General features: G+C 42.9%; 2 protein-coding genes across 2 annotated transcripts in view; one reads left to right on the top strand and one right to left on the bottom strand.

Moving 5' to 3' along the window:
* LOC116980023 (mucin-5AC-like) overlaps nt 1-20489 on the bottom strand; it is a 249282-nt gene extending 228793 nt beyond the window's left edge. The window contains exon 1 of the mRNA XM_033032093.1: nt 20320-20489. Coding sequence (XP_032887984.1) covers nt 20320-20413 — 94 coding nt within the window. The 5' untranslated portion in view covers nt 20414-20489. The remainder of the gene's footprint in view (nt 1-20319) is intronic.
* Nucleotides 1-23371, top strand: part of LOC116979505 (serine-rich adhesin for platelets-like) — a 1930096-nt gene that overhangs the window by 1306775 nt on the left and 599950 nt on the right. The gene's annotated exons all lie outside the window — the stretch shown is intronic.

Below are 23371 nucleotides of genomic sequence, written 5' to 3'. Positions count from 1 at the left end.
GTTTCCTTGCTGGATGATTCTATAAAGATTCTATGACTCAGGATATTTCTAATTAAAATACTGAGTTGATTACAATAGCAACTGCTTTGCTTTCTCAGTTAAAGGTCAGAGGTGCTGCAGATGCTGGTTTAAATCGAAGGTAGACACAAAATGCTGGAGTAACTCAGTGGGACAGGCAGCATCTCTGGAGAGACGGAATGGGTGATGTTTTAGTTTGAGGGGTCTCAAGGTGTCTCGACCCAAAACGACACCCATTCTTTCTCTCCAGAGATGCTGCCTGTCCTGCTGAATTACTCCAGAATTTTGTGTCTTCCTTGAATGTCAGGGGTCATGTGGAGAAGGCAGGAGAATGGGGTTGAGGGAAAGAAAGATCAGCCATGATTGAATGGCGTAGTAGACTTGATTGGCTGGATGGCCTAATTCAGCTCCTATCACATGAATTTATAAGTGTGTTAGGATATCTAAATTATAGTCTAGTTGTGACTCACTTCACTAATGGCTGCAGTCTAAACTGAGGATCCACATGTTTCAACTGTGCAAATGCGTGAATCATTCTTGGAAAGAAACTTGCAATGGTGACGATAAAACTTTAAGTGATATCCTATTGCATAACAGAATGTGTTAAGTGGTCCAGTTTCCTGAATGGCCTGTGTTATTGCAGCCACGTTTATAGATTCGTTCCAGAGCAATCTAAATGGGAAACAAACCCACTGATTCTTTCCAAAACTTTTTCCTTGGCAACTCAACTTTGAAGGGAAATGTTATACTTCGACAGAGGCTGCTGTATTATTCATCTTTTCAAAGGAGGAATGAATTAAACGTCAACTTGCTGGAACGTTTTTGCAACTGGATGGGGATCGGGCGCGTTCAGTCAAGCCGAGGTCTGGAGAATTGATGTTTTCTGTTTGCTGTTTTCTGATGGTTTAGTAATAGTGAGGAACATAAATTTAGCAACGTGACAAATGGCGAGGCTTCCAGTCCTCTTCATTGATACAAAGGTGACGCCCGGCCTCGCTGCTCTTCCCGTTTCATTCATTCTGAGTGAGAAGGAGGGAGGTGGTGCAGAGCAATTCCTGGCTGACTTGCCGCGGCTGAGAAACACAACGGGGGAGATGTTGGTGACTCCGGGGAGAAGGAGGGAGCGATGGCGGCGGAGTGTGGAGCGGCGGAGTGGACATAGCGATGGTTGAATGGAAGAAGTGGTAGCATCAGCGGGCCCTGCAGAGCTGCAAGAGTGGAGGGAGCACCAGGGTGATGGAGCACGTCATGTTGGTGGCACTGTCACCCAGCGTGATGCCACATCGCCACTTGGCAGCCAGCAAACCTCTCTGCATTTTTGTCAACTATTGCCCCTGATTTGATTATTAGCTTACACCATGATTGGACTGGTTGAAAAGTGGTTTATTTAAATATGCCTCGAAAGCTAAATGCTGTAAATAAAGCCTGACTATAATGCACAGAAAGGAACTGCAGATGCTGGTTTAAACCAAAGATAGACACAAAAAGCTGGAGTAACAAGCAGCATCTCTGGAGAGAAGGAATAAGTGATGTTTCGTGTCGAGACCCTTCTTTTTGCATGAAGTCTGACCGTAATGGGCCTGTCCCACTTGTCGATTTTTTTAGGCAACTGCCGGCGACTGTCATAGTCTTGGCAGGTCGCCGAAAAATTGTCGACTGGACCCCCCCTACGACAATGTCTATGGCAAGCTACAACAACCTACAACCTAGCTACGGCAAGCTACGGCATGCTCCCGACAACCAGTGACCCAATAGTCGCGATTTAGGACGTCCACCTACAACCACACCTACGACAACCTACGACGACAACTACGACAACCGACATCAAGCTACGACCCTGTCGGCATCAACTGAAGGAAATTGACCTCATTTTGACCTCCAAAGCAATGGAATGATCATTTTTCCTTTTATAGGGTTTGTAGGGTGAGGTTTTCCAATCATTCTGCGTCATGACTGGCATGGAGTAACATCAGAGGGCATGATTCTCACAAGAAGAAGGAGCCCTGCTGCTTGCAGCAGCCCTCATGTTTATAGATCAGAAAGACAGAAGGACAAGAAGATTGGTGAAGAAGAAGCCCAAGAAGTGGTCTGTGTGGTTGAAGGCCCTGTCCCTGAGCAGAATCAGGTTGGGCCAGTATGAAAACCTGATGACTGTGCTCCAGCACGAAGATGAGGCTGCTTTCAGAAACCTCACTAGGTTCCCCTCTGAGCTGTTTAAGGAGCTGAAGACACGGGTGGGCCCTCTCCTGGAGAAAAAGGAGACCTTCATGAGGAAGCCACTGGAACCAGGCCTGTGCCTAGCCATCACCCTCCGCTACCTGTCATCAGGAGACTTCTACAAGAGCCTCTCCTACAGCTTTCTTGTGCCCCACAACACCATCAGCAAGGTTGTCCGAGAGACCTGTGAGGCCATCATCAATGCTTATGAAGATGAAGTCATAGACTGCGCTAGTACACCAGATGAGTGGAAGAGAGTGGCGCAGGGCTTTGATACCAGATGGAACCTCCAGACCACGTGTGGGGCAATTGATGGCAAGCATGTGGCCATCTGGTGTCCACCCAAGGGAGGTTCTATGTACTTCAACTTCCTGTTTTAGGATGTGGGCACACCTGGCAGTGTGTCAGATAGTAGGATCTGGAGAGAGACCTCCCTTGGGCAAGCACTGGAAGAAGGAAGCACTGGAAGAAGGAACAGAAGGTTTTCCTGATCCTGAACCTCTGCCAGGAGAAGACAACCATGACATCCACTACACATTGGTTGCTGATGATGCCTTCCCACTCAGGTCATGGATGATGAAGCCATACCCTCACAGTCGGATGTCAGGGGAGCAGAGGATCTTAAATATCACAGCAATTTGACTACAGGGTGATGGCAGATTTTAAGCCGCGCCGGGCGATGAAAGGCCCCGTGAACGGGCCGATTCAACCTCTGCTCTATGTTCTTTGCTCCACCAGGACGTTTCCCTCCTTCAATCCCCACGCTCTATCTTCAGTCTCACCCCCCTACTTCCGCTCTGACCGACACCTCCCTCCTCCAATCATTGCGCTGAATCATGATAGGGTTCAGCGCAATGAACCCCCCCCACTGCCTGCTGACCGACGTCTCTATCGTCCATTCAGCACCCTCGATCATCAGTCCCACCCCCACTGTCTCGCGGAAAGCGGAGATTTTCAATAGACTTTTTTCACTGAATTTCAAACTTCGGATTACAAAACATGTGGGGGATTGTCCCCCACCTCTCAAAACATGGAGGGGACGTATAGCCCATGTCCCCCCTGGGATTTCCGCCTGTGCTGACCGGTGAATTTCATTGGTGCATTGGAAAAACCCGAGTCCACAGCTCCATGCGGTAGGTGCATATAGTCTCTATAATCTATAGTCTATATGTGCCTATCACGTGGAGCTGTGGACTCAGGTTTTTCCAATGCGCCAAAGAAATTCACCGGTCAGCACCCGCGGGAACCTTCATCACCTGGCGACAACCCATGACATCCCGGCGACAACCTACGACAACACCTACATCAGGAGACATCAAGCTACGCTCATTGGTGTCAATCCAACTCTCGACGAAAAATGTTCAACCTAAAAAATCGCCTTAGTGGGACAGGCCCATGAATTGCCCATTACCGAATGTACACATGTATAGTGTAGGAAGGAACTGCAGATGCTGGTTTAAACGGAAGATAGACACAGAATGCTGGAGTATCTCAGCGGGTCAGGCAGCATCTCTGACAAGAAGGAACAGGTGACATTTCGGGTCGACACCCTTCTATTTTACACAGGTACTGTAGTATTGTGGGTGATATCGACTTGCGTAAAATCTAACCAATGTTAGAGTTTACGGATCTGATGGTCCAGTTCTTCATGTTCCTTGATGCAAAATATCACTATTTAATTGGGGCAACCAAGTCAATGCTGTGGACAAGAAATCACATCCAACACCTCTACTTCCTCAAAAGATGAAGGAAATTCGGCATGTCACCGATACCAATATCATCTACAGATGCATCAGAGAAAACATCCTCTCTAGACAAGTCAGAGTATGGATTGGCTACGGCTTTGTCCATGAAATTACAGAGTTATGAATGCAGCCCAGTCCATCTCGCAAACCAGCCTCCCCCTCACTGACTCCATCTACACCTCACACTGCCAAGGGAAAGCGGCCAACAAAACCAAGGACCACTCACACCCCGGACATTCTCTCTTCTCCACTCTCCTCTCAGGCAGAAAATATAAAAGCTTGAAAGCAGCATACTGTTCTCTGACATAGAACATAAAACATAGAACATTGGACAGCACAGCACAGGAATGGGCCCTTCAGCCCACAATGTTTGTGCTGAGCACGATGCCAAGTTAAACTTATTTCATCTGTCTGTACATAATTCATATCCCTCTATTCTTTGCTCTTCCATGTGCTTCTTAAAGGCCACTATCATATCTGCCTCCATCACCCCTGGCAATGTGTTCCAGGCCCCCACATGTACTGTAATATTCTGAGCGATTTTGACTTCCGCAAAATCTGACCTATGTTAGAGTTTATGGATCTGATGTTTTGTGATGGTCCAGTGCTTCACGTTCCTTGATTAAAAATATCACAAATTAATTTGGTGCAACCAAGTCAATGCTGTGTAAATAAACGTTACCTACACATCTCTATTAAACTTTCTCTCTTTCACTCAATAATTTCCCTACCACTGATGTGAGACTCACCAGCCTATAGATTCTCGCTACCGGATATCCCTGCTACCCTTCTTAAACAAAGATAAAACATTAGCCATTCTCCAGTCCTCTGGGACCTCGCCTGTGGCTAGAAGAGAAACAAAGATCCTCTTCAAGGATCCCACCATCTCCTCTGCCTTCCTCAATAACCTGCGATAGACCCTATCAGGCCCCGGGGGACATCCACCTTAATGCTCTTCAAGAGCCTCAGAACCTCCTTCCTGATCTCAAACTGCACTAGCAACACTGAATTTGTCGCCCTCGAAGTCCTCCCCAGTGAATACAGAGGCAAAGTGCTCATTTAGCATCTCACCTACATCCGCCTACTCCATGCAGAGACACTCTCCTTTATCCTTGAGCGGTCCTACCTTCTGGTCTCCCTTTTGTTTTTAACCTGGATATAAAAACCTTGGGATTTTCCTCAATCTGACTTGCCCATGACATTTCAAGTCCCTGTTTGGCCCTTCTAATCCCCCATTGAAGTTCTTTCCTTCTCACTTCCCATTCCTCATAAGCCCCGTCTGATGCCACTCTCTAAACCCACATGTCTAGGATTATTCCCGATCTTCCACAACTTGCTCTGTGATGTGCTTGTTCCTGTGGTTACAGTAGTTGTCCAAGCTTTAAATACCATGGAAATGTCTATTAAAATATGTGGCAGCACTGTCGTGATTTGCCCTATAACTTGTATAAAATGAACTTAGAAGTCTAAGCTGACTTCAATAACTTTGCTTTCCTTTCTGTTGGCAAAAATTACCATCATTAAGATAATCAATGATGCCATGGAGATCCTGATAATAAGCTTCCACGATATATCGTTACAAATGAATATTTGCTTGATCTTTGCGACATGGCATAGTTAACTAGCTGTGTTTCTCCAATTTATGTCCACAACCACCAAAATAACAACATTATAGCAGCATTATGCCCAGTGAAAGTAATTGTAGTTGACGTGACAACGACTAGTTACATCAATGCATATAGCCTATTCTTTCCATTAAATAAAAGGTTGGATTGCAGCTCTTGCTATGAAGAAACTGCATCCTGTAAATGGAAGATAGACACAAAGTTGGAGTAACTCAGTGGGCCAGACAGCATCGCTGGAGAAAAGGTGACATTGAAAGTCGAGACCCGAAACGCCACCTATTCCTTTTTTCCAGAGGTGCTGCCTGACCTGCTGAATTACTCCAGCTTTTTGTGTCTGTCTTCGGTTTAAGCCAGCATCTGCATTTGCTTCCTACACATTTCCTGTTGATGGAATTTTAGTTTAGCCACTTCATGGGGGATCTGTGCTGCAACTATGGTCTTGTTAAGTATTTTACTGTACAGTTTGTGAGATATCACTGATTTTGCTGATATGGGTAAAATTCTATGCCATGATGCTTAAGCTTGCTCTGTTGCCTGTTGCTTAGAAAAGCATGAAACATATCTGAAGAAAGAGTAAATGTGGTAATTGTGCTTCGACACTGTTGTTTTAGTGGTAAAAGTCATCGTTGAAGCAGTTACATTTGTACATGGTTCTATTGTTGTTGATGACATTTATACAAAATGAATCTCAGAAAGCTAACTATTGATCAACTCTAGCAAAAACTATTCCACTTACAAAAACTAAGATTCATAATGAGAAATCCTGGCATGAATAACATGTTTTATTTAGTTCTCTTTAGAGATGTGATTGTCTTCCAGCTCATGATCTTCAAATAATGTGAAATTATTACATTATTTTACATACTATGCCTTATATAATTAAATGCTCCTCCGAAATGAGGTGTCTGGTTCTCTTCAGGTCAATGAAACAAACTCTGCATGTGCATTTGCAAAATAATTGTGAATTATGCATTGACACCCAAGTTTTAATTACTTGTCGATGTATTTTTAAAATAAATTAACCTGTACAAATTGTATTGATTAATTTAATTTGATTTTATTCCAATGTGATTTTAAATGCAATTTCTCTGCATAAGGCTAAAAATGTTTAAGTTGATTGAAGAAATCATTAACATTTGTGAATTTTAGCTTTTCTGATTTTGGTTTGCTATGTTGCAAATTTATGGCACCTGTTGATGCTGATGTTTCTTCTGCTGAAGAAGATAAATTTGTTATATCCTCCTGGGATGAGCTTTCTTCGGAGCTTAAAGATTTCTTTTCAATATCTAATTGGGGGTGAAATGTTAGCAAAACAAAGCATTATGAGATAATAGTATGAATAGTCTGAACAAATTAAAAAGATCAGAGGTTGAATTCAAGCACTTTGATTTCATTCATTTTAACAAAAAATACAATCATGCATTAATGTAGATCTAGTGTTGATCCATAATCATTCTAAGTGTACACAATCATACTAATATAATGAAATCTCAATAAATGCACTTTTCACCTCTTAAGGTTTTCTACACACTTATAGATGGCAGAAAAATGCCTTCACTGACTATGTGGCATTGGGCAAAACCTGCAGCAACTCAGAGACCACTCTGAACTAAACGGTTGAATATTTCCACAATGGAGCTTGTGATCGAATTTGGCATGTCCATAGTCACTGCTTTCCATCTGGCACACAACCAGGAATCCACAACATCTGACTATCGCTGTTGAAAGAATAGTTACCACCCAAAATTTGATCTTTCACAACTATCTGTGGAATGCTGTAGATAAATTTAAAAGATTAATTGTGGAGTCACATAATTATAGACTCGTTAGCATGGAAACAGGCCCTCCAGTCTCTCATCCATGACCACCGAGATATCCAGCTACACCCATTTCCCACAATTTGACCTATATCCCACTATTCCTTTCCTATAAATATACCTGTTCAAATCATTTTAAAACACGGTGATTGGATGAAGGCAAGCAAGCTAAATGACATCTTCATTACCCTATCTACATCTACCTCCTGGAGAGACTGAGAAAATTCTGCATGTCTTCAGTCACTCTTGCAATCTGTTATAGATGCACCAGAGAAAGTGTAGTGTCGGTTTGCATCACAGCTCAGCTTGGGAATAGCTCTGCATAAGACCACAAGAAATTGCAGGGAATTGTAGATGTAGCCCAGTCCATCACACAGACCTGACTTCCCACCATTGACTCCATCTACACTTTACACTGCCTCAGAAAAACAGTCAACATAATCAAAGACGTGTCCCACCTCAATCATTCCAGAGCTTGAAAGTGCACCTCACCAGACTCATCAGCTCTGTCATTAGTCTTTTGAATGGTTCTTTCATAAGCTAGGGTCCTGTCTGGTTCAGCTCTTCAGCACTGTGGACATAGCTCTTTGTCTATTGAACGGATGTGCTAACAATGCTGAGAATTACTGTATATTCTGCATTCTGCATTTTCTCCTTTGCTTCATCAATTCTACATGACTTTGACTTGATTGTATTTATGTATGGTATATGTGATCTGTTTGGATAGCATGCAAACCAAAGCTTTTCACTGTACCTCAGTACATGTGACAATAATAAACCTAAACGGATCTACCTATACTGCCACTTTCACGGAGCTTTAAACATGCATCCCTGAAGATATCTCTGTACATAATTACTTCTAAGGTACCTGCCATTTACTTCATACGCCCTGCCAATATTAGGCATCCCAGAATTCATGACCTCATTAAAGTTATCTGGAATGTCCCAAGCACTATTGCTGAATGAGTACAACCATCACAAGGGTAACATTCACATACTAACACCTACTATTGTACCCCCATTTATTTAGTCTGGCACAATACAAAACTCATTGACATGTTGTTGAATTTAGTGGAGTGGGAAGTTAGAAGAATCATCAGGTCAACCCCAACGTAATGGTTTTCAGTGCTGTTGACTATTGCTTCCTTTTTTTAGCCATCAAAATACAGCTAGCCTACAATCACCCACACCTCCCAATCCAGTGTGAGCTCTCTGACCCTGTGCCACTTCATCGGTGTTCATGCTACTCTGATTTTATCAAATTCAATCATGTTGATAGGGTAGGAGATTGCAACTTTCACGTGGTCCGCCCTGTTTCAATGAATGCAATCAACCCAGCGTGCATAATCAAATAAGATCAAATGGAACAAGTTGTCCTACAACTTTAGGCTGTGCCTGCTTTACGCAAGAGGAAGAAGAATCATGTTGATAAATGGAATAAAGCCCAAATAAAAAAACACTGGCCAAACCAAGGGATATATTCAAGATGCGATGATTGCTAAAGGTTACAGCACTCCTCACTTTCCATAGGAGTGCAGACCAGTTGGGTGCACATTGGCCTCAGAAATGCACCATTTGAACTCAAATCACTGTGAGGAGTAGCCCATTTAATTTCTAGAGAGATGTTAAACATTGTGGAAATGATAATGCCGATTTATGAGAACTAATATTTATATGGGAAAATAAAATCAACGTTTGTAATAGTTTCCTTCACTGGAGCTGGATCTCGGAATTGTAGTAGATTTCACCTGATGACAACGATGAAGATATCGTAGAATATGTCAAATCTGCTGTTGTTGCATGGAAATGTTCAAAGGTAATTGTAATATGTATAGAAATATCAAAACAACAGTTTACCACTCACAGATAATATCATAAATATTGCAAATGTATTTCTGATGTTGTTATAATTCACACAGACCAACAAAATACAAGATTTGAATCCAAGCAGCTTGATTACAATTGTAAGTCTGATTCATCTCGTACCCACTGGGGACATTTGACTTTGACTATGGAACTGATGTACATCAATGCTAAGAACAGTGAACATAGAACAATGCGACACAAGAACAGGTCCTTCGACCTCCAATGTCTGTGTCGAACATGATGCCAAAACCATTTCTTATCTACCTGATATGTATCCCTTCATTCCCTGCATATCCCCATGCCTATCCAAAAGTCTCTTAAATGCCACTATCATATCTGCCTCAACCACCACCATTGGCAGTGCATTCCAGGCACTCACCTGTGTAAATCTCCTTACAACTGCCCCTCTCACCTTAAAGCTATACCCGCTGGTATTTGATTATGCCAAGCTGGGAAAATGGTTATGACTATCAATACATCTAATAATTTAATATACTTCTATCAGGTCTCCCCTTTGACATTCCAGACTAAGCAATCCAAGTCTGTCAAACCTCCCTGTAGCTAATACCCCCTAATCCAGGCATAATTCTGGTAAACCTCCTCTGCACCCTTTTCAAAGCCACCACATCTTTCCCGCAATGGGCCAGCCAGAACTGCATGCATTACTCCAAATATGATCTAACCTACGTCCTATAATGATGCATCATCATTCTCTGACTCCTATACTCAATGCTCAGATCAATGAGCATTTTAATCTTTGCCTCTCTATCACTCATGTTTCCACTTTCAGGGAGTTATGAACTTGGACTCCAAGATCCCTCTGTACATCAATGCAGTTAAGGGACAGGCCATTTTCACCTTACATTAAACTTTCAAAATGCAGCATATCTCTCTTGCTCGGATTGAACTCTACTCCGTCAATTTCTGTAACTGATCCATATCCCGCTGTCCCCTGACAGTCTTCCTCGTACTCCATGTATTTTAATCTTCAGGATCAGCCCACAATGGGGGAATTATCAAATGCTTTACAAAATTCCATGTAGATGACATTCACCACCCCACCCTCATACATCACTGTCATCACCTCCTCAAAATAATTTGATCAAGTTTGATCATCTTTAGGCAGAGGGTGGTGAATCTGTGGGATTTTTTGCCATAGAAAGCTGTGGAGGCCGCCAGTGGATATTTTTAAGGCAGAGATAGATGGATTCTTGATTAGTAGATGTGTCGGAGTTTATGGGGAGAAGGCAAGAGAATGGGGTTAGGAGGGAGAGATAGATCAGCCATGATTGAATGGTGGAGTAGACGATAGGCCATGCTGACTCACCCTAATTAACGTTTTCTCTTCCAAATGGGAGGAAACCCTATTGAAAAAATCCGCTCTTTCCAATAATTCCCCTAGGTCTTACATAAGCCTCACCAATCTATAATTCTCTGGATTCTCTCTACTTCCCTCCTTAAATAAAGGAACACCATTTTATCTGTCCAGTCCTCCAGGTCCTCGCCTGTGGCTAGAGAAGATGCAAAGATCTTCGTCAAGGCTCCTGTAATCTCCTCTCTTGCTTCTCCCAATATAGGATTAACTGCATTCTCCTGCCTAGCCTACCCAACCTCATCCTCAGTTCTTCAAGTCCTGCAACATCCTTGTAAAACTTCTCTGCACTCTTTCTAGTTTAATAAAATCTTTCCAGCAACGGGGTGACCAAAACGGAACATAATACACCAGATGTGACCTCACCAACATCTTGTACAACTGTAAATAACATCCCAACCTCTATGCACAATATCCTGATAGATGAAGGCCAAAGTGCCTAAAGCCTTCTTGAACACCCTATATAAATGTGAAACTCCTTTCAAAGAAATATGCATTCCTAGATCCCTCTGTTCTACAACACCACCCAGAGTCCTGCCTTTCACTGTGAATGTCCTGCCCTGTTTTAACTTCCCAGAATGCAAATCTCACACTTAAAAGCATTAAACTCCATTAACCATTTCTCAGCACAAAATAATGGCCCAGCCTTTCAGCCCTCTCCTTATAACTCAAGCCCTCAAGTCCCAGTAACAATCTTGTGACTCTTTTCTGCATCCTATCCAACTTACTATCATCATTCCTATTGATGATACTATAGGAATATTGTACTGCACCTAATACTCCAAGTGGCAGCCTCACCAACAACTTGTACAGTTGCCAATAACTTTTAGCAGTTGGAGACAATAATTTTATGCTCTACTGAGCCACTGTGATCCATTCCTGCTGTTTTACATGTTTTTGAGACCAGAACTGCCCACAGTTGGCACCATAAGGCACTAAAAAGATGCTACAAAAATCACTTCTGCAAAATACTCTCACTTCACTGGATGGATAAATGAATTAACCATCAGCTTTCTTTCACAGGCCAGCTTCCCTATGGTTGAGTCGCCAATTACACTCTTGTCAACAATGTTGGTCTTGTCAGGTCACTCATATGGGCAACACCAGACTACTGATATGGACAATATTCCAAGCTTTATCACAGGTGGGTGTTACTAGGCAAACAGAAGAAAAGATTCATGAGCATAGAACACAGAGAATAGATTCCTATTAAACCTTTTCACCTTCACCTTCACCTTCCTTTGAGACTCTGCTCTTGTAACCTCTTCTTTCTCATCAGCCCTCCCTTTTGCTGACCTGCTGCTCTGGTTCCCACCCCCCTACCATTCTAATTTAAACCCTCCTGAGTAACACCAGGATGTTGGTGCCCCTCCAGTTCAGCTTAGCCCGTCCCTCTTGCACAGGTCACCTTTGTCCCAGAAGTGATCCAAATGGTCCATATATCTGAATCCCTGTCCCTTGCTTCAACTACTCAGTCATACATTCATCTATCTATCCTATCCTGTTGCTTCCCTCACTAGCATGTGGCACCCGTAATAATCCAGAGATTTTACCATCCTTGACATCCTTCATTTTGACTTAATGCCTAATTCCTTATATTCACTCTGCAGAACCTCATCCCTTTTCCTACCGATGTCATTCGTGCCAAAGTGCACAATGACCTCTGAATAAATTCAAGAGAGATAGGAGCAGAATTAGGCCATTTGGCCCATTGAGCCTCCTCCGCCATTCAATCATGGCTGATCTATCTTCCCCATTCCTGACATTTCTCCTCATTTCCTTCCTTTAATTCTGAGGCTATGACCTCTAGTCCTAGACTCTCCCACTAGTGGAAACATCCTCTCAACATCCACTCTATCCAAGTGTTTCACTATTCTGTATGTTTCAATGAGGTCCCCCATTCTTCTAAACTCCAGAGAGTACAGTCCCAGTGCCGATAAACGCTCATCATAGGTTAACCTACTCATTCCTGGGATCATTCTTGTAAGAGAGACAGAGGGCGAGCAAGTGTTACTTGAAGTCAGAGGAAAATATGAGGTGCTGTGCCTCTACCTGTCTATCTACCTAAATTATTTATTGGATATGATTTTTTTCCCAGAAATACCTTTTGTCATTTATTGTCCTTGAGAGTGTTATTTCTTTTAGCCATCTTGATTTGTTCCTGTCTTCTGGTGTGGGTACACCCACAGTTATGTTGGATAGAGAGTTCATGGTTTAGAACAAGTTACAAAACAAGAGATGGCAATATATTTCCAAGTCAGTGGTCAGTGTGGCCTGGAGAGAAGGCTGTAGATGGCGCTGTTCTCATGCACCTGACGTCCATCTCTTGTTTGGAAGAAGAGATTGCAGGTTTCGTGGATTGTGTAAACCTGCCTTTCATTCACAAGTCGGAAATGCAACGGCCTGGCCAGATATTTGAAGATAAACTTAGGCCAGCCAAGGGAAACAAGCAGTTAAATCATTTGATTCAACTAGTCAGATTGCTCTGTAAGAAGTAATGATGTTGCTGTGAACAACATTCCCACATTGTAGGTGGTACACACTGCTGCTCTATTCTACTGCTGATAGAGACAGTGGGATGCTTAAGGCAGTGCATCAGAAGAAGTCAGCAGCCCGTTTTCTTCATGTTTTAGTGAATTACAGAGCGATTAAAGTATAAGGTTAAAATATTCCTACAGCAATTCTAGAGAGTCTTGCTGAGATTAAACCCAGAGCATATTGCACCATTTGTGTTTCAATTCCAAAGGAAACATACATTTGCTTTAGAAGGAAAATCACAAACTTTGATTGGAATAATTTCCGGGATTAATTCAACTAAATTCGGAGGACGCAAGATCTTTTCCTTCCAAAGAGGAAGAAAGATTCTAAGGGGAGAATGAGGTGACCGTGGCTGACAAGGGAAGTCAAAGACAGCATAAAACTAAAAGAAAAGGCATATAGCATTGCAAGGAGTAGTGAGAAACTGGAGGATTAGGAAGCTTTTAAAAAGCAACAGAAGGTAACTAAAAATACCATACAGGGAGAAAAGATGAAGTACGAAGATAAGCTAGCTAATAATTTAAAAGAGGATAACAAACGATTCTTCAGTTATATAAAGAGTAAGAAAGGCAAGAGTGAACGTTGGACCACTGGAAAATGTTGCTGAAGAAGTGATAATGGGCAATAAAGAAATGACAGAGGAATTGGATATGTTTTTTGCTTCAGTCTTCACAGTGGAAGACACCAGCAACATGCTGAACATTCAAAAGAGTTAGGGGGTAAATGTTAATGTAGTGGCTATTACTAAAGAGAAGGTGCTTGGGAAGCTGTAAGGTCTGAAGGTGGATAAGTCACGTGAACCTGATGGATTGTACCCCAGGGTTCTGAAAGAGCTAGCTTTAGAGATTGTGGAGACATTTGTTGTGTTCTTTCTCGAATCACTAGAGTTAGGAGTGGTTCCAGACAATTGGAAAAGTGCAAATATTACTCTGGTGTTCAAGAAGGGAACATGGCAGAAGAATGGAAGCTATAGGCCAGTTAGCCTGACTTCAGTGGTTTGTAAGATTTTAGAGTTCATTATAAAAGATGAGGGTTCCACGTACTTAGAAGCAGACGATAAAATAGGCCAAAGTCAGCATGGTTTTGTGAAAGGGAGACCTTGCCTGATGGGCCTGTTGGAATTCTTTGAAAAAGTAAATAACAGGATAGACAAGGAAGAGTCAGTGGATGTGGTTTACCTAAATTTTCAGAGGGTCTTTAATAAGATGCCCATGTGAGGCTACTAAAGAAGGTGAGAGCCCTTGGTAACAGAGGGAAGATACTAGCATGGATAGCAGGTTGGCTGGAAGGCAGAAAGCAAAGAGTGGTAATAAAAGGGGCTCTTTCTGGATGGCTACCGGTGATTAGCATTGTTCCGTAGGGGTCAGTGCTGGGGCCACTACCCTTCATGGTGTATATAAATAATTTAGATGAGCGAGTCGAAGGCTTTGTGGCCATGTTTACAGATAATACGAAGATAGGTGGTGGGTGTGGAGGGGGGGGGTGGTGGGGTAGGGCAGATAGTGTGGAGAAAGCAGGGACTCTGCAGGGAGAGGTGTTTTCCGAGAAGTGGCAGATCGGATACAGTGTAGCAGAGTGTGGTGTCATGCATTTTGGTAGTAGGAATAAAGGCGTAGATTATTTTCTAAATGGGGAGAGCATTCAGAAATCAGAGGTGCAAATGGATTTGGGAGTGAGGGTGCAGGATTCCCAAAAAGTTAATTTGCACGTTGGATCGGTAGTAAGGAAGGATAATGCATTTATTTTGAGAGGGCTACAATATAAAAACAAGGATGTAATGCTAAATCGTAATAAACAACAGAGCCCATTGCTGGTAGTTTTTTAAATATGAATGCCATGTATTACCCAACTGGGGATTAACATATGACGAGCATTTGATGGCATTGGGCCGGTACTCGCTAGAGTTTAGAAGGATAAAGGGCGACCACATTGAAACTTACCAAATATTGAAGGGCCTGAATAGAGTGAATGTGGAGACGATGCTTCCACCAGTGGGAGAGTCTAGAACCAGAATGAAATTATGTTCCTTTAGCAAGGAGATGAGGAGGAATTTCTTTAATCAGAGGGTGGTGAATCTGTGGAATTCATTGCCACAGACGGCTATGGAGGCCAAGTCAATGGATATTGTAAGGCGTGGATAGATAGATTCTTGATAAGTAAGGGTGTCAGGGGTTATGGGGCAAAGGCAGGAGAATAGAGATAGATCTGGCATGATTGAATGGCGGAGGAGACTTGATGGGCCAAATGACCTTATTCTGCCCCTAGAACTTAGAAAGATGAAGAATAAATCACAGCTGGTATTGCATTTTAGAAATTTGAACTAGGATAGGATTTTCATGGTGAACAGCAGGAGGCTGGGGAGCTCAGTACAGAGTACAGAGGGACCTAGAAGTAGAAGTACATTGTTTGTGAAAGTGGCCTCAAAGATATAGTGGTGACGAAGGCATTTGGCACACTGGTATTAATCAGTCTTTACTGATTACTGAATGAGTTTATGTTGGGTCTGTTTATGAAGGACCTGTTTCCGTGCTGTATTAATCAGACCCTATAACTTGGCCATTCCACCACTGCCACAATCATAGCTGCAGAGCATTTCATCTGCACCTGTGCTAGATCTGCATTCCAAAGCTTCTTCAAGTGCACCTTTCAAACCCGTGACCTCTATTAACCTGAAGGAATAAGGCAACAGACATGTGGGAACCGAACCATTACCAGATTCAGCTGCAGGTCACATACCGTCTTGTTTTGGAAATATATCTGTACTTGATTCCTTATCTAAGAGATTTACCACAATTAGTATAACGGTTCAAAATGTTATCTTGCTGACATCTCAAAACCAGTTCAGGATGGGCATTGAATTGTAGCAATGTCAGTCAGATCCACATTGAATGAAAGAATAAACAAATACTCCTCCTGTGAGGAATGTGCACACTATGCCTAAATTCACTCTTTTACAGAAGAATAAAAATATATCTCCTTGAAATCTTATTCTTAACAGCATTGACAGAAAAAATTTCAAGTTCTTAATCTCCTAATTTTATATGTTCACACCTATGTACAAATTAGCAGCCATCAATTTTACAGATTATGAATAGGTAATTTATTATAATAAATATAAAATTAAAACTTTAAAAACATAATACATTGCAGGACAGGAACAGACCCTTCGGCCCACAATGTCTGTGCTGAAAATGATGCCAAAACTAACTCTTATCTACCTGCACATAATCCATATCCTACCATTCCCTGCATATCCATGTGCCTATCCAAAAGTCTCTTAAATGCCATTATAGTCTCTGCCACCACCACCACCATCCCTGGCAAGGCATTCCAGGCAGTCACCAACCTGCGTGTAAAAAACTTGCCCTGCTCATCTGCTTTAAACTTTGCTCCTCCCACAGTACACTATGTCCTCTAGTATTTGATTTTCCTATCGATGGAACAAAGTTCTATCCTATCTATGCCTCTAATAATTGAAATACCTCTTCCCTCAACCTTCAGCATTTCAGAGAAAACAATCCAAGTCTGTCCAACCTCTCCCTGTAGCAAATATCCTCTAATCCAGTCATTGTTCTGGTAAATCTCATCTGCACCCTTTCCATAGCCTCCACATCCTTCCTGTAATGGGGCGATCAAAATTGCATGCAATACTACAAATGCAGCCTAACCTAAGTCTCATAAAGCTGCATCATGATATCCTGACTCTTATACTCAAAGCCCCGACCACCCATACCTTATGTGCCACTTCCACAGAGTTAAGGACTTGGATCCCAATATCTCCCTGTACATTCCTGCTGTTAAAGGTCTTGATATTAATTGTATATTGTCACCTTACATTCAACCGTTTTTGGACGAATTACAGATGATGATGAGTCAAAGAGTATAGAAGTGAGATTGACCGACTGACCAGCACAACAACCTGGCTCTCAATATCAGTAAAACCAATGAACTGATTGTGGACTTCGGAAGAGGAAGAATGAGGACCCAAAATCAATGTTTCCTCTAAGCTGTGCGCGCGCACACAGGTTTTGAAACCAGCGCACAAAGAAAATGTATGCGTGCACAAAGGATTTTGAAATTCGGAAAAAAAATCTCGGCTATAATATTAGATGAGTAATTTTATTGCGGAGACTTTTTTTCCGAATTTCAAAAATCCGCGGCCCGATCCAGCACCGGGGACAGCTGCAGCCCGCTCTGGCATCGGGGAAATCCGGTCCACAGGTGCCGCATCTGCTCTACGGGCGCCGCCTCTGTCCCCACGCTTCACCTGGGGGAGGGCCATGGCCCCCCTTGTCAAAGATGGTGGCGCTGCTGGCAAGAACCCAGCGGTAAAGGTTGGGACTGAATCTTGGAGAGGAGGGAGGGGAAGGTGGGGAGGGAGGGCTTGGGGGAAAGGGAGAGGGGTGGAGAGGGAAAGGGGAAAGGGAAGGAGAGAGGGGGAGGAGAGGGGGAGGGGTGAGGGAGGAGGAGAGCGAGGGTTAGAGGTGGAGGAGAGAAGGGGAGAGAGGGAGGAGAGGTGGAGGAGAGAAGGGAGAGAGGGGGGAGAGGTGGAGGAGAGAGGGGAAGGAGAGCGGGGGAGGGGGAGGTCTGTTACAGTGTTAAAATAAAGAACAGGTTCATTTGAAAAACGAAAGCATTCAAGAGTCTGTGTCATAGACACTACAATGTTACCTAAAATGTAGTAATCCATAATTATACAGTATTATACAGTATATAATTTATACTTATTTGTAAAAATCTCATAATTATATTGACTTTATTGTACAGTTTACAAAGATCCATTTCAAATTCTGTAGCTGGCTTATTGAGTTTTTATTGAATGCAATTTGGATTCATCATGTCAAATTCAAAGGATGCAAAGAGTGTGAAGCACAAAAGAACTGCCACCTGGTTTAAAGTTGAATGGCTTAACGAAATAGTAATAACTGCTACACCAAAAGCTCATGAGGTCATATATTTCCACAAGAATTACTGCGCACATGAGATACTAAAAATTAGAGGGAACATTGTGAAGAGAGTCAACAACTTCAAATTCATGGGCGGCATATTTCCGAAGATCTTCTGGACCCAGCACACTGATGAAATTATAAATAACGCACATCAACCCTCTACTTCCTGAGAAGATTGAGGAGATTCGGTATGTTAAAGAGGATTCTCTTGAAGTTCTACAGGTGTACAATAGAGAGCATATTGATATGGGGGCGCTGCTCTGGCGGCAGCCTTGTCAGCAGCGCATCAGTTTTTTTTCAACTTTTTCTTGTTTTTTAGTATGTTTTAAAGTATGTATTTTGTGTTTCTCGGTGTGTCTTGTGTGGGGGGTGGTGTGGGGGGGTAAGGGGGAAACTGCTTCAGTCGCCTCCTCCATGGAGAGGCGACTTTTTCCAGGTCGCCTCCCCCGTGGCCTAACATCAAGGATCGGCGCGGCCTATCCCGGAGACGCGCCCGGGGCTTCAGCGGCGGGCGAAGCGTGGACTCTCGGCGTGGAGTGGGTGAGCCCTCACTGGGGCTCGCTGGAGGGTAGCGCTCCGTTTCGCTGGCCCGGGGCAGCCGGCAGCCTGAAGTTGCGGCCTGAAGTCGCGGTCTGCAGAGCTCCAGCTGGTGCGGCGTCTACAGCCCGGGATCCCTCGTGGGGGACCCGGGGGAAGAAGCAGCCATCACTGCTGGCCCGCGGCCAACTTCTACCGTGGGGCCGGCATGGACTTACCATCACCCCTGGAGGGGAGCTTCGACCGCCGGCCCTGCAGTCTACGGTGCTTCTGGCTGCGGCGGAGAATTTAAATCTCGACCGTCGGCCTGCGGCCTACAACAACTTAAAGCCGCGGTCTCCGGTGAGGAAGAGCCGATCCTGGACTGACTCTGGACTCTGGTCCTGTCCACGGGGGGGAAATGGAGGAGGACTGGCCAAATTTTTGTGCCTTCCACCACAGTGATGAATGCTCTGGTGGATGTTTGTGTTACATTTTTATTGTGGTTGTGTGTTCTTTATTATTGTATCGCTGCTGACAACCCAAATTCCACCAGCCTGGCTCTGTGGTCATTAAAATGCAATACAATATTGACTGGTTGCATCATAGCCTGATTTGACAACTTGAACGTCCAGGAGCAGAAAAGACTGCAAAAAGTTGTGAAAACTGCCCAGTCCATCACTGGCTCTGACCTCCCCACCATTGAAGGGATTTATCAGAGTCGCTGCCTCAAAAAGGCAGCCAACATCATCAGAGACCCACACCATCCTGGCCACACACTCATTTCACCACTGCCATTGGGAAGAAGGTACAGGATCCTGAAAAATTCAACGTCCAGGTTCAGAAACAGCTCCTTCCCTACAACCATCAGGCTGCTAAACACTACAACCTCAAATAAGCTCTGAACTATAATAGACTATTATTGTTAGTATTATCATTGCACTATTGTTTTTTTGTGTGTGTATGTGTATGAGTATAGCAAGGAAGAATGTCATTGTTCCATCTGGGACATATGATAATAAAACACTCTTGACAACTTTCTTGACCTCATAAAGTCCAACACATCCCACATGCTCAGATTAAAGTAATGACTCCACCATTGTGCAAAACACACATGTGCAATCCCTCATGGTTTACTCGTCCTCTTTCTTCACTGAACTGGCTCCTTGGAATTCAAGGCACTTAGTGGGAATGATCAATGTTCAAAGATTGACCAGAGCTCCCACATCTTTGATTCATCACCATTTTCATTCTCGTGGAGTTCCTATGCTCGTTGTTTCTAAGTTGCAGTTTACATTGCTTCAAAAGATGGGGCATCAGGCAACCAAAGCTTTGACACAATTTAGTCCATTGTTTCATAATTAAAAACATGCTTTTTGTTAAATAACACATGGTCTGATGGAAAAAACTATCCCGTGTTGCTATAATTTATCCCTTCACCCTATCGGATGCACTAAAATAAGGGACCAAATTAATACAATTAATGATTATTCAAAAATAATTGGCATAAGGGGACATAATAACTTACTCTCTCAACTCTCCAAAGATGTTTTGATTATCTCATATGAAATAACATTGCTGCAACATTATTTTAAACACACTATTAGAAATATTCATCAGTCAACAATTACAATTTTAGAACTAACTCATTCTTACCCTCAGAGCCTTGATTTGAACGCTGAACCATGGCAAATAATAGAATGCACAAGGGCCACATTCTGTAGCTTTCTTTAGAATACTTCAACTCCATTGAAATGTTCTTTTGAGTTAAGGAATAGGAAGCAGTTTCATTTCCAGTGAGTCAGCAGATTTAGCTACCCGTTCTGCTCGAGGTGATGTTTCTCTCTGTGGTCATTATTTATACTCCTTGAAGAGAGGCGGGGTTTAAAGTCACTGTGTCTGCAATTGTGCTGTCACTGTCTTTTTTGGAGCTTATTTTATGGGATTCATTTCCTTGTGTGAGTAATCAATTACAAGAATTTGTCCCTACTGATCTTATTTCCTTATTTTGTGGAATTAAGGATTTCACAAGCTAACTGTGATTTTACACCATTCCTGTTGTTTTATCCTCTATGTATGTGTGAGTGAATGGGCTGGATATATAACTAATTGCTCTTTGAAAATTATTTATTTTGTGTGAGTGTTCAAGGTATTCAATTTATGTTAGAGACTGGACCAGCTCCATGAACAGGTCCAGACAAGAGACTGCTGGAGGCAGGAGAAATAGTAAAATTAAACGAGAACTTACCAGTTTGAAGTTTGATCGTTATTTTATGAGGAGTAACATTGAGGGATTACGTGAAGAACCCGCCAGGACGCATGCGTGTCATTCTTCAAAGCAGCGGTGTGAAATCACAGATAACTGTAATGACTAAACATAGTAAGATTAGAGAAGAGATACCAGTTGAGTATATGATCAAGGGTGGGAGCGGAGGGCACGTAATCCCTCAACGTTACTCCTCATAAAATAACGATCAAACTTCAAACTGGTAAGTTCTCGTTTAATCTTACTATTTTACTTCGGAGTCACGTGAGTGACTACGTGAAGATTTTAAAGCTCTGTGATTTCATGCCGTGGAAACGAGTCCATGCATCACATCTGCCTTGATTATGAGGAGAATAGTGTTAACATCATTAGACATCAATACGATATTGAAACCCAACGATAAATATATTAACACCAAATTATTGCCCCTATTTATGCGGTAAATTATATTACAGAACTTAAATTTGTTTCTGTAATTGTTCCAGGTTCAATGACTGGTTTGTAATAAAATCGTTGGAAAGTTTTCACCGTTGACCATCCTGCTGTCTTAAGGATTTGGTCCATAGGAACATCCAACTTCATAGCTGCCGATGTTGCTGCAGCCCTGGTGGAGTGAGATTTTAAAATGCTAGTGTCTACTCCAGCCTTTATTAGGACCTGTTTTAGGTCTGGACTGTCACTGTTTTGAGTGGCTGTTTGTAGCTGATTAACAGTGACATTTCTTTCCCTCTGATGATCTTAGTATACTCCATATATAATAGTAAGTGTGTTACAATACAGAGACGATCATCTGTCGGGTAGGCCCTGACACGCCTGCGTCCTGGCGGGGTTCTTCATGTAGTCACTCACGTGACTCCGAAGTAAAATATAGAGAAATAAGATCCATGTTCTCCGGACATGCTGCCTGACCCACTGAGTTACTCCAGCACTTTGTGGGTTTTTTTTAATCTGCATTTATTTTGTAATCTATTGAGAGTGACCGATCACTACAACCTTTCCACTACCTGTGTGGCACAGATCAGATAGATGATAGAATGCAATGTTTTTATTTGGATGGATATAGATCCCGCACGGGAGACTGATGACTAAAATGAGAGCACATGGTATTGGGGGTAGGGTGTTGGCAGACAGGAAGCAAGGAGTAGGGGTGAACGGGTCCTTTTCAGAATGGCAGGCAGTGGCGAGTGGAGTGCTGCAAGGTTCGGTGTTGGGGCCGCAACTGTTTCCATATATATTAATGAATTGGAAGAGGGAATTAGGAGCAACACTAGCAGGTTTGCAGATGACACAAAGCTAGGTGGCAGTGTGAACTGTGAAGAGGATGTTAGGAGGTTGCAGGTGACCTGGTCAGGTTGAGTGAGTGGGCAGATGCATGGCAGATGAAGTATAATATAGATAAATGTGAGGTTATCCACTTTGGTGGCAAAACCAAGGGGGCAAATTATTATCTCAATGGGGTTAGGTTAGGTAAGGGGGAGGTACAGCGAGACTTGGGTGTCCTTGTACTGGTCTGCACTGTCGCCCTCTCACCCAGGTCTACAAAGGACTGATAGAGAGCATCCTCACCACAGGCATCACGGTGTGGTATGTGGTATGGAAACACCACACAGACAGAGAGGAAGGCTCTGCAAAGAGTCATAAAGACTGCAGAGAAGCTTATCAGAACGGAACTCCCCTCCATGGGCACAATCTACACACAGTGCCGTCAAAAAAGGGCAGAGAGAATCATCAGAGACACACTACATCCAGCTCACTCCCTGCTCAAACACAAAAACTGCACATACAACCTCAGGCACAGACGAGCGGACAGCATCACCACAAACAGAACACGCTTTTTTAAGAGCTTCTTCCCTGCCACAGTGAGACTCTTGGCCAAAACAAAATGAACTGATGTCCTGACCTACCTCATAGCATATCATATTATATCATATTATATTGTCTCCTGGGCCTGTGCAATATACAATGCAATCGACACTTTTATATAGGGTTTGTGCAATTTACAATGTTTTCACTTTCCCCTTTATATAGGGTTTTAGGCACTTTCTTTTTTATTTTTAGAGAAGTATATGTTTTTATAGATTATGTGTCTTTTTGTGTGTCTTTTTAATTTGACTTGACTTGACTCTCTGAACAACCGCACAAGAGTTCCTATGTGTGTAAGCACAAATGGCAAATAACATGTTTGACCTTTGACCTTGTACACCGGTCACTGAAAGTTGGTGTGCAGGTACAGCAGGCAGTGAAGAAAGCTAATGGAATGTTGGCCTTCATAACAAGAGGATTTCAGTACAGGAGCAGCGAGGTATAGGGGTCTGGTGAGACCACATCCAGAGTATTGCGTACAGTTTTGGTCTCCTAATTTGAAGAAGGACATCCTTGTGATTGGGGCAGGGCAGCGTAGGTTCACGAGATTGATCCTTGGGATGGTGGGACTGTCATATG

The sequence above is a fragment of the Amblyraja radiata genome, chromosome 13, assembly GCF_010909765.2.
Source record: "Amblyraja radiata isolate CabotCenter1 chromosome 13, sAmbRad1.1.pri, whole genome shotgun sequence".
NCBI lineage: Eukaryota > Metazoa > Chordata > Chondrichthyes > Rajiformes > Rajidae > Amblyraja > Amblyraja radiata.
The sequence above is the reverse complement of the archived record's forward strand: the minus strand, read 5'-3'. Positions and strand labels throughout refer to the sequence as shown.